Source organism: Haliotis rubra, unplaced genomic scaffold, assembly GCF_003918875.1.
Source record: "Haliotis rubra isolate DU_JTF1 unplaced genomic scaffold, ASM391887v1 Scf1828, whole genome shotgun sequence".
Lineage (NCBI taxonomy): Eukaryota > Metazoa > Mollusca > Gastropoda > Lepetellida > Haliotidae > Haliotis > Haliotis rubra.
In genome coordinates, this window is record NW_025765812.1 from 92,302 (window position 1) to 105,619 (window position 13,318).

At 39.0% G+C, this 13,318-nt stretch overlaps 1 protein-coding gene across 2 annotated transcripts in view; it reads right to left on the bottom strand.

Moving 5' to 3' along the window:
- LOC124273660 (vesicle-fusing ATPase-like) overlaps positions 1 to 12,047 on the bottom strand; it is a 40,902-nt gene extending 28,855 nt beyond the window's left edge. The window contains exons 1-9 of one of the 2 annotated variants that reach the window (XM_046708934.1): positions 11,854 to 12,047; positions 7,511 to 7,596; positions 7,019 to 7,118; positions 5,873 to 5,991; positions 4,230 to 4,372; positions 1,778 to 1,827; positions 1,307 to 1,395; positions 624 to 766; positions 204 to 270 (exon numbers count right to left, since the gene is read on the bottom strand). In XM_046708934.1, coding sequence (XP_046564890.1) covers positions 204 to 270; positions 624 to 766; positions 1,307 to 1,395; positions 1,778 to 1,827; positions 4,230 to 4,372; positions 5,873 to 5,991; positions 7,019 to 7,118; positions 7,511 to 7,596; positions 11,854 to 11,862 — 806 coding nt within the window. In that variant the 5' untranslated portion in view covers positions 11,863 to 12,047. Of the gene's footprint in view, positions 1 to 203; positions 271 to 623; positions 767 to 1,306; positions 1,396 to 1,777; positions 1,828 to 4,229; positions 4,373 to 5,872; positions 5,992 to 7,018; positions 7,119 to 7,510; positions 7,597 to 8,608; positions 8,855 to 11,853 lie in introns of those variants that run through there. The other variant, XM_046708935.1, reaches the window with a different exon arrangement.
- Positions 12,048 to 13,318: the final 1,271 nt, after the last annotated feature.

The window sequence follows — 13,318 nt, forward strand, 5'->3', positions numbered from 1 at the left end:
ATCAGCAACTGACTCACACTCACATTGCCATTATGGTCTGGTTCACCTTGCCATCAGGGTCTGAGTCACATTTACATTATGGTCTGACTCACCTTACCATCAGGGTCTGACTCACATTTCCATTATGGTCTGACTCACCTTGCCATCAGGGACTCACATTGCCATCAGGCTCTGACTCACATTTCCATTATGGTCTGACTCACCTTGCCATCAGGGTCTTGCCAGTTCCAGGAGGGCCGAACAGCAATATGCCTCTGACATGCTTCATACCTGTGATCACATTCACATGGATTCTTAAACATGATGAAGTAGTTTCATTATATTTTCAAATATTACATAACATAAAACACATTTGTAAGAATAATCTTTTCAACACAGTTAAAGGAAATGACAACTATAAACTTTAAGATAATCTTAACAAAAGTACAACTTCCTTTAAAGATCCAAACTATACGAGGTATATGGAACATTCACAGACTTTAAGCTGGTTATTTTTTCATTTTGCTTCGAACCTTGAGCATATTTGATGAGGTTTTATAATTACTGTTATTGCCTGTTCACTTAAGGGTCATGACAAGCTATTATTGAGATCTGCATGTGCATTTTATAGGCTGATAACTTACCAATCTGCTCAACAACATCAGGAGGGAAAACTCGCGATGCAAATGCCCTTCTGAATATGGCTGAGAATTCATTATCTAGGCCACCTATGCCCATCTTGTTGAAGTCCCAGTCTGGATTGATGATTGACTGATATGCTGATTTTCTGGAGACAAAACACTAAAGGAATGCAACAATCTGTTTGAGTATTAGTATTTTCCTAATATGGACATGTATATATACTATTTCAACATACTAGCAATAGGGTGCTCAGGCACATTTTATCCTGGTTCCCCACAGAGCACTAACACAGTGTTCGCGAATGGTGTTTCAAAGTAACAAGACATTGGGTCCTGTAAGTTTAAGATGTCTGTCTGACCCATTGAAAATTCACAGGACCCATGGAATAAAATTAAACACACATTTCAGATTTAACATTTCTTATAATTGGCATTGAAATTATTTACAAACATAAGAAAACTTAAGATAAAATAAACAGCAAGCAAGTGTCACATGTCAAATATAACAACTTCTGTCGAAGTCATTGTGAAATATACAGTCGGACACTGGGGCCGGTGGGTTGTAGACTTCTATCGGACCATTGGCGAATCTGCCGGATTTGTCAGAGAGTCAGACACTATTCGCGACGTGAACACTGCTAACACAGAGATCACACATCACATTTATAAAGTTGGAGTCCACATACCCTTTAGATTTTCCTTTGAGATTCAGCATAGAATTTTCTGCTTTCTCAAAGATAACTGCAGAGTTGGGTGTCAACATGCCTTTGTCAGCCTGCAAATAAAAGAGTTGCCTGATATGGTTTGCACTTGAGTCAATGTTAGATGAAAATGTTTACAGCAAATTTCCCCGAATTTCTACATAACAAAGATTTGACTGGTGTTTGCATCACCATTCTCTGTGAGCAGCAAAAACAACATACAACAGTTTTCTGACAAAGGTTGGTCCAAGGATTTCTTACATACTAGGGGACAAACTGCAGCAATGTTTTAATTCTTAGTGACATCAATAACCAAGTATATAGAACACATATTACATACCACACTAAATGAAAACAGTTCAAAACATCTCTCATAAAGAGGTCTGGTCAGTAATATCTACATGCTTGCATATCTACTTCAGCTGAAGACACATTCTTTAAGAGGATCATAATTACTTTTCTTGGCTTTCCCTCCATCTTCTCCTTGACAGCTGTAAAGTCCAGTACTGTTGACAGAAACACAACTTGTTAACAAAGGCCAACATGATCATCATCTGTATGTACTGTTGACAGAAACACAACCTGTTAACAAAGGCCAACATGATTATCATCTGTATGCACTGTTGACAGAAACACAACTTGTCAACAAAGGCCAACATGTTTGTCATCTGTATGTAGTTGACAGAAACACAACTTGTCAACATGATTGTCATCTGTACGTACTGTTGACAGAAACACAACCTGTCAACATGATTGTTATCTGTATGTACTGTTGACAGAAACACATTTGTTAACATGATTGTCATCTGTATGTACTGTTGACAGAAACAACTTGTAAACTAAGGCCAACATGATTGTCATCTGTATGTACTGTTGACAGAAACACAACCTGTTAACAAAGGCCAACATGATTGTCATCTGTATGTACTGTTGACAGACACACAACCTGTTAACAAGGGCCAACATGATTGTCATCTGTATGTACTGTTGACAGAAACACAACTTGTCAACAAAGGCCAACATGATTGTCATCTGTATGTACTGTTGACAGAAACACAACTTGTCGACATGATTGTCATCTGTATGTACTGTTGACAGAAACACAACTTGTCAACAAAGGCCAACATGATTGTCAGCTGTATGTACTGTTGACAAAAACACAACCTGTTAACTAGGGCCAACAGGATTGTCATCTGTATGTACTGTTGACAGACACACAACTTGTCCACTAAGGCCAACATGATTGTCATCTGTATGTACTGTTGACAGAAACACAACCTGTTAAAAAAGCCAACATGATTGTCATCTGTATGTACTGTTGACAGAAACACAACTTGTCAACAAAGGCCAACATGATTGTCATCTGTATGTACTGTTGACAGAAACACAACCTGTTAACAAAGGCCAACATGATTGTCAGCTGTATATACTGTTGACAGAAACACAGCCTGTTAACTAAGGCCAACATGATTGTCATCTGTATGTACTGTTGACAGACACACAACCTGTTAACTAAGGCCAACATGATTGCCATCTGTATGTACTGTTGACAGAAACACAACCTGTCAACAAAGGCCAACATGATTGTCATCTGTATGTACTGTTGACAGAAACACAACCTGTCAACAAAGGCCAACATGATTGTCATCTGTATGTACTGTTGACAGAAACACAACCTGTCAACAAAGGCCAACATGATTGTCATCTGTATGTACTGTTGACAGAAACACAACTTGTCAACAAAGGCCAACATGATTGTCATCTGTATGTACTGTTGACAGACACACAACTTGTCAACAAAGGCCAACATGATTGTCATCTGTATGTACTGTTGACAGAAACACAACCTGTTAACTAAGGCCAACATTATTTGTCATCTGTATATACTGTTGACAGAAACACAACCTGTCAACAAAGGCCAACATGATTGTCAGCTGTATGTACTGTTGACAGAAACACAACCTGTCAACAAAGGCCAACATGATTGTCAGCTGTATGTACTGTTGACAGAAACACAACCTGTTAACAAAGGCCAACATGATTGTCATCTGTATGTACTGCTGACAGAAACACAACTTGTCAACAAAGGCCAACATGATTGTCAGCTGTATGTACTGTTGACAGACACACAGCCTGTTAACAAAGGCCAACATTATTGTCATCTGTATGTACTGTTGACAGAAACACAACCTGTTAACTAAGGCCAACATTATTTGTCATCTGTATATACTGTTGACAGAAACACAACCTGTTAACAAGGGCCAACAGGATTGTCATCTGTATGTACTGTTGACAGAAACACAACTTGTAACAGGGAACAAAAAGGCTCCCATCCATATGTACTGTATGTTCAGGAGAATTGTGTTTGTAAACATAGAATATTCATGCATGTTTAGTTTCTGAAATACAAACATTTGCTCAAATTTGACTATTACTTCATGGATATTTCACTGCTTGAAATAGGTGGAATTTAACACGCAAGAGTTGTTTTCAATAGTATTTTTGGTTATTCATACTAAAACCTTGCAGACGAGAAGTTGTCTCTCTCCTTAACTTAGTATTAGAGCTTTGACATGACTGGCGAGCAGTTGCATATTCTAAGGTCTATCAATACATCCGATTCTGAACTAGCCAGCTGATAGGTATTTGACAGCTTTGGTTGATTCTTTCCTTGTAGTGACATTAGAACTGTATCATTGCAGATAGTGTATCAACTGTACCCATTTGTACTAAACAAAAATGGAATTAATAACGAATATGATTAGTCACAGTGTTTAGCAATAGGACACTGCATAACTGTTGGCAGAAAACATTTTGTTGACAAGGACCAACACGATTGTCATCTGTATATGCTATGAAGTGTAGTACTATTGAAAGAATATACATGTATGTGCTCCAATTTGCCTACCTTCCAGCTCTCTTACACGGACAGAGAACAATTTCTTTTCATAGCTGAAGGCCAGTGGCTGATCCTGAGTAAAAACATGACTGCCAAACTTCATGCAGAACTCTGCTGCCATCTTGTCACTGTCAAATGACTCTGATGAAGCACTGTAAAATTGATGGAAGAACATCTAAAACAAGGCACTTTTAAATTCTAGCATCAGAGGAATTCAGCAATCAGATGAAAAAGGACAAAACACACCCATTCACAGTATACTGACTCTGATATGTCCACTGCTTATTTTAAATAGAATATTACAAAATAGAGCATATATTAATTAAACCTCACAACTTCCTACGGATTTACAAATTCAATTACACTCTGAACAAAAGCAGATGAGATATGGCTGGACATAGGTTGTTCAATGAGAGTGACATATGAGACATGTTGAAACAAATCTCCTAAACAAATTGTGGCTGTCACCAGTGGTGGGAAGAAACATGTGCAGTTTCAGTGGCATTGAGCTGCTGGTTTCTGGGTGGTAGATGTCCATGACAGGCATTGAGACAACACGCAATTAACAACTGAAGTCTGATACTGGAAAAACAGGGCATTAAAATAAGATTATGTGACGTTCAGTCAGGTGAACAATAACTGTGGAGAAACTATTTTGGATATTCATGAAATTAATTACTGTTCCTGACACAACACATTGCAATTTCCAAGTATCTGAGTCTGTATTTAAGAAATACAGTTCGCTCTACCACCATGTATAGTGTAATAAAGCACACTTTCGCCTGAACTATTATAACGTTAAAGCACTCGGACGCAAGCGCCCTCGTACTTTAACTATAAAGTATAATAGTTCAGGGCAAAAGTGTGTTTTATTACACTATACATGGTGGTAGAGCGAACTGTATTTCTTTTCTAAGAAGCCAAATTTAATACTTTCTAAGGATAATTACGATTAATCTAAGGCAGAAAACAAACGACGGTGTCGACGACCTAAATTAAGAATCCTCGCACAGGGCTAACTGGCGCGCTGTTCTATTGATGTGTCTGCCCCCTACGTTAAGACGAACGTTACCAGAAAAAAACAAATGATAACAGTTTGATGACGATTTACGTTCGGATTAAATATCTTCTCTGAAATATTTTAATTACATCTGTCATTAATGTAAACCATATCGGGCAATATGAACGTCGCATTTCTACTACCAACGTAAGTTTAGATACATCCAGATGAAGCTGAGAAGTCAAGCAACATTCCACGATTGCATTGTGGGAATGTAAACATTGCGAACGTTACCATTTTGCTGAAAACTTGTGAGTCAAATTGACACATTTTAACCGTCGTAAACATAAACGTAATGTTTCCACCAGGGATGTTAGCTGCGTGAAGCAACTGCAAACCAAGAAACGGGATGCAACGGAGTAGTTTACTGTAGGAGGCCGTACGAAGCAATGACAACTGACATGTATCGTGACGTCGCTTACATTGTGACGTAATGTAAAATGGTTCGATTACAAGGGGCACACTAGAATGGCGCAGTGACGGGATAACGTCATTCAATTGTTACGTCATCAAAAAACTATACCTTTATTGTCTGATAATGTTTGTTTTTTTCGATTGTTCTAACTGCTAGGCATCTTAGAAGTGTACTTACTTTTTCTTGTTGAGGAAGTCCACCTCCAGCACAATGGAGCCGACTGTCTGCCTGCGAGTGTCCAGCTTCACTACCTCCACAGGTAGATCTGCATTCAGGGTGATGCTGGCCCACTTCCTCTGCAAACACACACATATATGTGGGTACTTGCAGTTTCAGTGTTTAGGGTCCATTGTGCCCCTGTTCCAAGCCGTCTTAAAGCTAAGATGATCATAAGTCCCAGACCTTGACAATGACTTGCAACAGTCAAAGTGATAAGGTTAAGTTGTACTACGGCAATCACGTGACAACCATGAATTAAGAATAAATGTCTATCTGTGATTCAGTATGTATAGACAAACAACAGGTAAGTTGAAGCATGTGACTGACAAAACAAAAAGAAAAAAGAGTCAAAAATGCCTGATTAGCAAGAATATACCATCATTACAACAGAAGCTGAGTGTTACTCCATATTCCTCATCAAAGTGATGGCTCATCCCTTCACCCAAGTCAAAGAAAAAAAGTGAGTGAGTATGGTTTTACAACCCTTTTAGCAATATTCCAGCAATCTCATGACAGGGGACACCAGAAATGGGCTTCACACATTGTTCCCATGTGGGGAATCGAACCTGGATCTGCATGACAAGCAGACGCTTTAACCATTAGGCTACCCCACCGCCCCTCAAGGAAAAAGCCTTATGGTCATAAGACAATGAATCATGCAAAATGTGCAGTTGGACCTTGGTCCCGGTAAGGTGAGGTGAGGTGAAATTGGGTTTAACGTCGTGCTTGAGAATATTTCGCCCATATGATGAGGTGCATGCGTGTGTATGTGTATGTGCGGCTGCTTGTACTAGCCCAGACTTAAGCTGGTTTTATAGTGCTAGCCCACTGAGATACCATGCCGCAGTGAAGCATGAATACCCCACTCAGACACATTATACTGACACCGAACCGACTAGTCGTTGTTGTACCCATTAATGCCGAGTGCCAGGCAGGGACCAACAAGTACCATATTTTAACGTCTTTTGGCATGACGCGGTCGGGGATCGAACCCGCGACCTTCTGTTCTCCGGGCGGACGCTCTAACCACTACACCACGGAGGCGGTCAGGTCCCGGTAAGCTAAACACATACACAAGAATGCAGATTACAACAAGCAACTCACGTGCATGGCATTGAAGCCAATCCTGCCAGCACTGATACTGGGATCAGGCATGGTGGTGAACAGAAACTGAGCATGTGGGGAAACTGTCACCCGGATATGTCTGAAAATAACAATACCCACATGATGCATATTTCAATACTTTAAATTATTTATTTTTGATTCCTCCTCTTTAATCTTTGTTGAATTTCACACACCACTATAAATATAGGGTTATTTAATCTGCCCTGCTCAACTGTACAGCTGAAGGCTGTATTGCAATTACAAGAATATTCCTTCATTCCAACAGTTAGTTTGGTTCCTCCAAATAGCAGACCCTGTTGAACTGAATTACGATAGGAGACATAGCAGCCATAGCGTTAATCATGAGGGTTCTAAAGATCTGGGTTAGAACTGATCTTCAGCAATTCTACAAGATTGATGAATCAAAACACAGGCTCTATGAGTCTATAACCCATGCAACTGCCATATGTCACAACAAATCTGTATACTCACTGGCCATTTTGGAAGTCACTGGGGCTTGTAATGGCGCAGTTTGTGAGAGACAGCTCCTCATTGGGACACTTGACAGACTTATACATCTGGATAGACCCGAGGAAAGTCAATGTACATATGTGCAAAAAGAATGTTTCAACACAATTAAGAATATGCCAAAAAAAACCATAAAGTTGTAATCAACTGAACAACTTGTGGACTGTCATAGAGTGTCAGTGGACAATCCCTTCCTTCAACATACACTTGTAACACTTCCAAGATGAACACATAAGGTTCTTGGCTTCATATTGTGACATGCAAATGTTTTGTTGTTACTTTACCCATAAAAGTTCACCTGTCTTAAACAATAATGTTTGTATTCATTTTTTCATTTTGTGCAGGTTCACTAGTCTCAAGGTAACACTTGCGTTCAATAAGAATCAGTAAGTCATACAGATTAATTTATGATCATGCAAATATAAAAACACTGGCTATGTCATCCAGGTGATGAAGTGCAAACTTGTATACAGCCCTATCTCATTTCTAAACTTGGAAGGAGGCCTTATCCATAGATACGCACATTTTTACCTATCATCAAGTTATTCGAGCTTACACTGTTTTACCTACAATTAAAACTAGCCTTATTCAGAGAGCCATACGAGATCCAGCAATGAGTAAATATGGAAGGATTACATTAAAGTGAAAAAGCACGACTAGGACTCATGTCTTATGACAATTTCTCATAATTAGTATCATCTTCTTTGGCAGGCGAATGAAAACCCAATTGGCAGTATAGCTCTCAGTCAAGAATCAAAGTTTATCATTATGACAGAAACAGCTTCAATGATGACAGTGTTTGCTTAACGTGTTCCAATGACCATTCGTGAAACGCGTACATTGAAATATACATTAAAAACAAGAGCTTCGCCGACACATTTGTCTATGGTTGAAAATGATAAGCAGTGTCGAGTGTTCTACGCTTGTGCCGATAATTAGGTAAAAACAATATCCACATACAGCTTAAATGATACAAAATGAATTATATCGGCCTTATTTTCCACACACATAATGTAAATTGGTCAATGTAATCCTTTACATATTGCTTTAAAGTACGCCTACCCCAGCCATATTATCAAAGGGGAGTAACTCCAACTCGCATCAGAACATCAGGATGAAATCATTTGAGATGTGACATCGTTCGAATGGAAACTTTTGCTCTCGTTCGCATAATAATAACCAGCTTGATATCGACCGGAGTGTAGTGTACGTCTCGCAAATATATATGTCCGAAGAGTAATAACTGAAAATTGCACAAGGGACAGCTTTATACGAAACAATTCTTGTTGATATGAATCGATTGACTGTAGCTCTATTTATAGAACAACTCCGTCATCAACTCCACGTCAAGAGAGCCAGCAGGGAAGTAAGCTGGGTCCCGTCTCGCATATCGGAAAAGTTAGCGCGATCGCAAAGGGAATCAGAAACCAGTTTAGCAGGGAGGTGACAGCGTGACTTGCGGGTCTCAAATGAAATACATATTGGTTTTGATTATAACTGTCTATTCATAGGTCAACATTACATGGATGATTAAAAAGATCTTGTACACGTGCATGGAAAGTCGTGTTGTCAAAGGATCTATGTTGATTGTGAAACGTTTAGTGAAGTTGATGAACACATAGGCCTACTTTACAAAACATCACGTTGATATTTGATGTAGTTAATGTCACTTTTTTTGTACATACATTTGAGCAAATAAAAGTGGTTATCGGTCATTATGCAAAATTGTTTAAGAATTGAATGTCAGTTTGTGTGTTTGCACTGAAAAATGAACGATGTCAAAGCGGTGTTCAAACTCGTGTGAACGAGCGAGTTCACGCGCGAGTTTGAACAACGCTTTGACATCGTTCATTTTTTCAGTGCAAACACACAAACTGACATTCATTTCTTATAATTTCGCAATTTGAAGTATACACATACGTTTTCCACCCACTTGTAGATGATCATTGTTTAGTGTGTTTTAATACCTGTAAAATGTTGTAATGCCATTCGGTTCAAGAACGTACGTATTGCAGCGATGTTTGTATAAACAGCGATTTTTCTTTTACACATGTATCCCAACCCTTGAAGAAATAGTTCTCAAAGTATTCGATCTTTAAAATATAACAACAAATTCGTTATGAGGTTTGAAACTGCTTTAATAAGTATAATCAATAACAGTATCAAACAGAAACAAATATCAGAAGCAATAACAATACCATTTTAACTAACTGGCATTGTACCTTTTCACTTGTAAATACCTTGTTTGACCGCGTAATAATACACTGACCGACTTCGAAGTTGTGCGGCGTGGCGAATAGGAAACAGATCTTGTTGTATTCTATTTATTTGTGATTGTTTATTGTGAGATTTATTGAGCAGTTGTTAAACAGACCTCGGGGCAGAAAACCGCCGGATGAACCCGCAAACTGCGAGACATTAAACTCCTGTGAAAAGGAACAATGTTTCGGCAATCCGTTTGTTAGTGACATTGCCAAACTTGGGGTGACTTGAAACAGGTTCGTTCGCGAAATTGGTATCACCAATTATTGGGGGTCCTTGAAACCGAAGCGAAAAACGTTCACACACGTATGAACGGTGTTTACACAAGTATGAGCTATTAGAGGGGTTCAAGAGTAATGAACCTTGAAATTTAGATCACATGACCGCTCTCTCAACCAACCAACGTTCGGGAATCTGTGTAAACTTGAAAGCACGAAATTATATAATTTTAAAGACGATTGTATTCAACGAACCACAATAAAGGTCTAAGTTCAATTTGAATCAAAGTTGAAACAGTAATGTTGCATCCCGAAATTTATCGGAACGTATACCCTGGCGATTATCGAGGATGAGTTAATGAGGAACATTTCTCGATCTATTACATGAATTGATTGATTATCAAGGGATAAATGTAAGACTGTAAACAGTAGCAGCCGAAAACAAACACACAATTCAACAAGAACAATTAACAGAAAATTAAGGAAAGCAATCGCTTTAAAAGCGTCCATAGTATAACGGAATTAAACTACAACAGAAATCCTCGTGGATGCTTATAAAATTGGACGCTTAAGAACACCCACTGTCTTGTCGATCTTTGCATGGACAACTGTCAAACATAGCCCTGACTTATTACTGACAAGTTTCAAAAACACCAGCCAGCATCCTGCAGCATGTACGATACCTGTGTGACGCAACCCGCCGCATCAGAACGAGAGTAAACAGTACCGTCCGAAAACCTAATCTGACGATACATAACGTCTACAGTGTATGACGACATATGTACAGATCTTACAGAACAACTTTAGAGATTGGGCATATGGAGGTGATGAGTAGTAACTGTAACTCTGTAACGTCCATCAAGGCTAAGATGACGCCCTGAGCCAAACAAACAATCCACCGTCATTATAATAGTCAAATGTATGTTGTCATTTTCGGTCCCGTAGTATTAGCCAGGGTTGCAATGGCATCTCTTTCGGGGTATCATTTCGAAAGAGAGTCATCCACACTGAATATTTTTCGTACATCCTTCCGAATGATATCGGATGACATAACGACAAGAAGTGAGAATTGTATTTACTTGGTATATGTAACTTCTGTTTCAACATGCACGTGGGCTAATATGTTGGTAGCAGTTGTGTTTCTTCCCAGTTTCAAAGGTCCGAGATATATGCTTAAGGGCCGATCATAATTTATGGCTAGATGTGTGTGTGTGTGTGTGTGTGTGTGTGTGTGTGTGTGTGTGTGTGTGTAGGTGTAGGTGTTGTGTGTGCGCGTGCGTGCGTGTGTGTGATGATGATTTTTATCGAAAAGCATGTACAATGTGACTCCCCCCTCCCAACACACACACACACACCTCCCCAGAACAAAATGGTTAGTTGCCGTGTTGCAATCGATGTACTTAGGTGCGCGGAATCACCGGACTGCATTGTACATCCCAATTGCGTATAGATAGATGCTCATGCTGTTGACCACTGGATTGTCTTGTTTAGACGCGATTATTTACAGACCACCACCACGTAGCTGAATATTGCTGTGTAGGCTACGGCGGTAAACAACAAACGGACAAACAAACAAACAAATCATAGGATAGCCAGACGAGCAGACGACGCTCTAAGGGACGTAACTCCAAGTTATCACCGCCTTGATTGATATCGATTGAAAATGCATTGACATTCTATATCAATTCCAGTGAGAGTAATACTGTTCTGGTTATTACAACTCCGGCGATATGACGTCTCTATATGTTGGTCTATACCGCACATGCACGATGCTTTATATCACTGATAGCTATATGATAAAATACTCTTGAATTATTGTACACCTACCTGAGCCATATTATCTTCTAAATCGCTTCAGAACACCATATATAAATGTGAGCCAAACGACGAATGCCCTAAATACTCGCGTTCAATGGTAACGTCCTCAAGACAGAGTGTGTCTCGGAACATGCACGGGACGTTACTCGGTGAAGCACTTCAAACAGCTGTATACGAAACAACTCTTGCTGACCAAATATTATTATTTGAATCGATTAAGTCTAGATCTATATATAGAACATCTCCGTCATCCACTCCACGTCATTACAGCCAACAGGGAAGTGACGCCGCTTTCGCCACTGTTGCATCTCACTTTCCTGAAACACATACATGTTGGACAGATGAACAATGGTATTTTCATAGACCACATTAGATGTGTTAATGTTTGTGTGACTAAATAATTCTGATCATAATTAGATCATGTTTTACATGTCATGCAATATTTGATAATCCTGACAAGACGAATAACTTTCAAAGGGAATGTACCCAATTCTCCATATAAGCACGTTGATGGAGTTGACATTTTGACATATAATATATATTTCATAACTTTCAAGTGTTCCCTTTCGATAGCATTAGCTTTCATAAAGCCCCAAACTTCGCAACCATATGAGAGAATAGGAGAAACAACTGATTTGAATAACTGATACTGAAATTATCTGGAGTAATGTACACATTATCATTGAATATATTGTACAATGAACCACGTGCCTTCAAACCTTGTTCTGGTAGGATTTTCAGAGCTTGTGAAAAACTGCCACCTGTTGAAAATATTAAACCAAGATATTTAAAACTATTGATTACCTCAAGAGGTGAACCATTATAGGACCACTTTTCAGCCTTGTCTTATCTACCTCCTTTACGAAAAATAACAACCTTTGTTTTTTTAATATTTATGGTCAAGCCCCATTTCGTGCAGTAAGTAAACATCATATCCAAACCGTCTTGTAAACCTTTAACACTATTGCTAAAGAGCACCATATCATCCGCAAATAACAACATAAGTAAACGTACATGAGAAATAACACTTCTGCTCTGATGTCCGGTATGCAAATAGTGCATACCGCAGTTGTAAATCCCAGTCATCCTGTGCTAAATTTACCATTGTTATCAACATTGTGCAGAGAGTTCTATTGAATCTTTCCGTTAAACCTTCAGTCAACAGATGATAGGGAGAGCAACTCTGTGATCGATACCCATGACTTCGCAAAACCTTTTGTTCAGATCATTGCAGAATTCTCTGCCTTCAGGCACTCCATGTCTACAGACAAAGTTAATAAGGCAATCACTGACTTGACCTGCAGACTTGTTTGGCACAGGATCCACTTCGCACCATTTAGTTAGGTAATCAGTGAAGACCAAGAGAAACCGGTTCCCTGAAAAGAACAAAATCTAGTATAAACACGAGCACTTAGCCTGGCATACTCATAAAGTCTCATCTTCTATTACCTGATGAAAAGCAAATGGATTACCT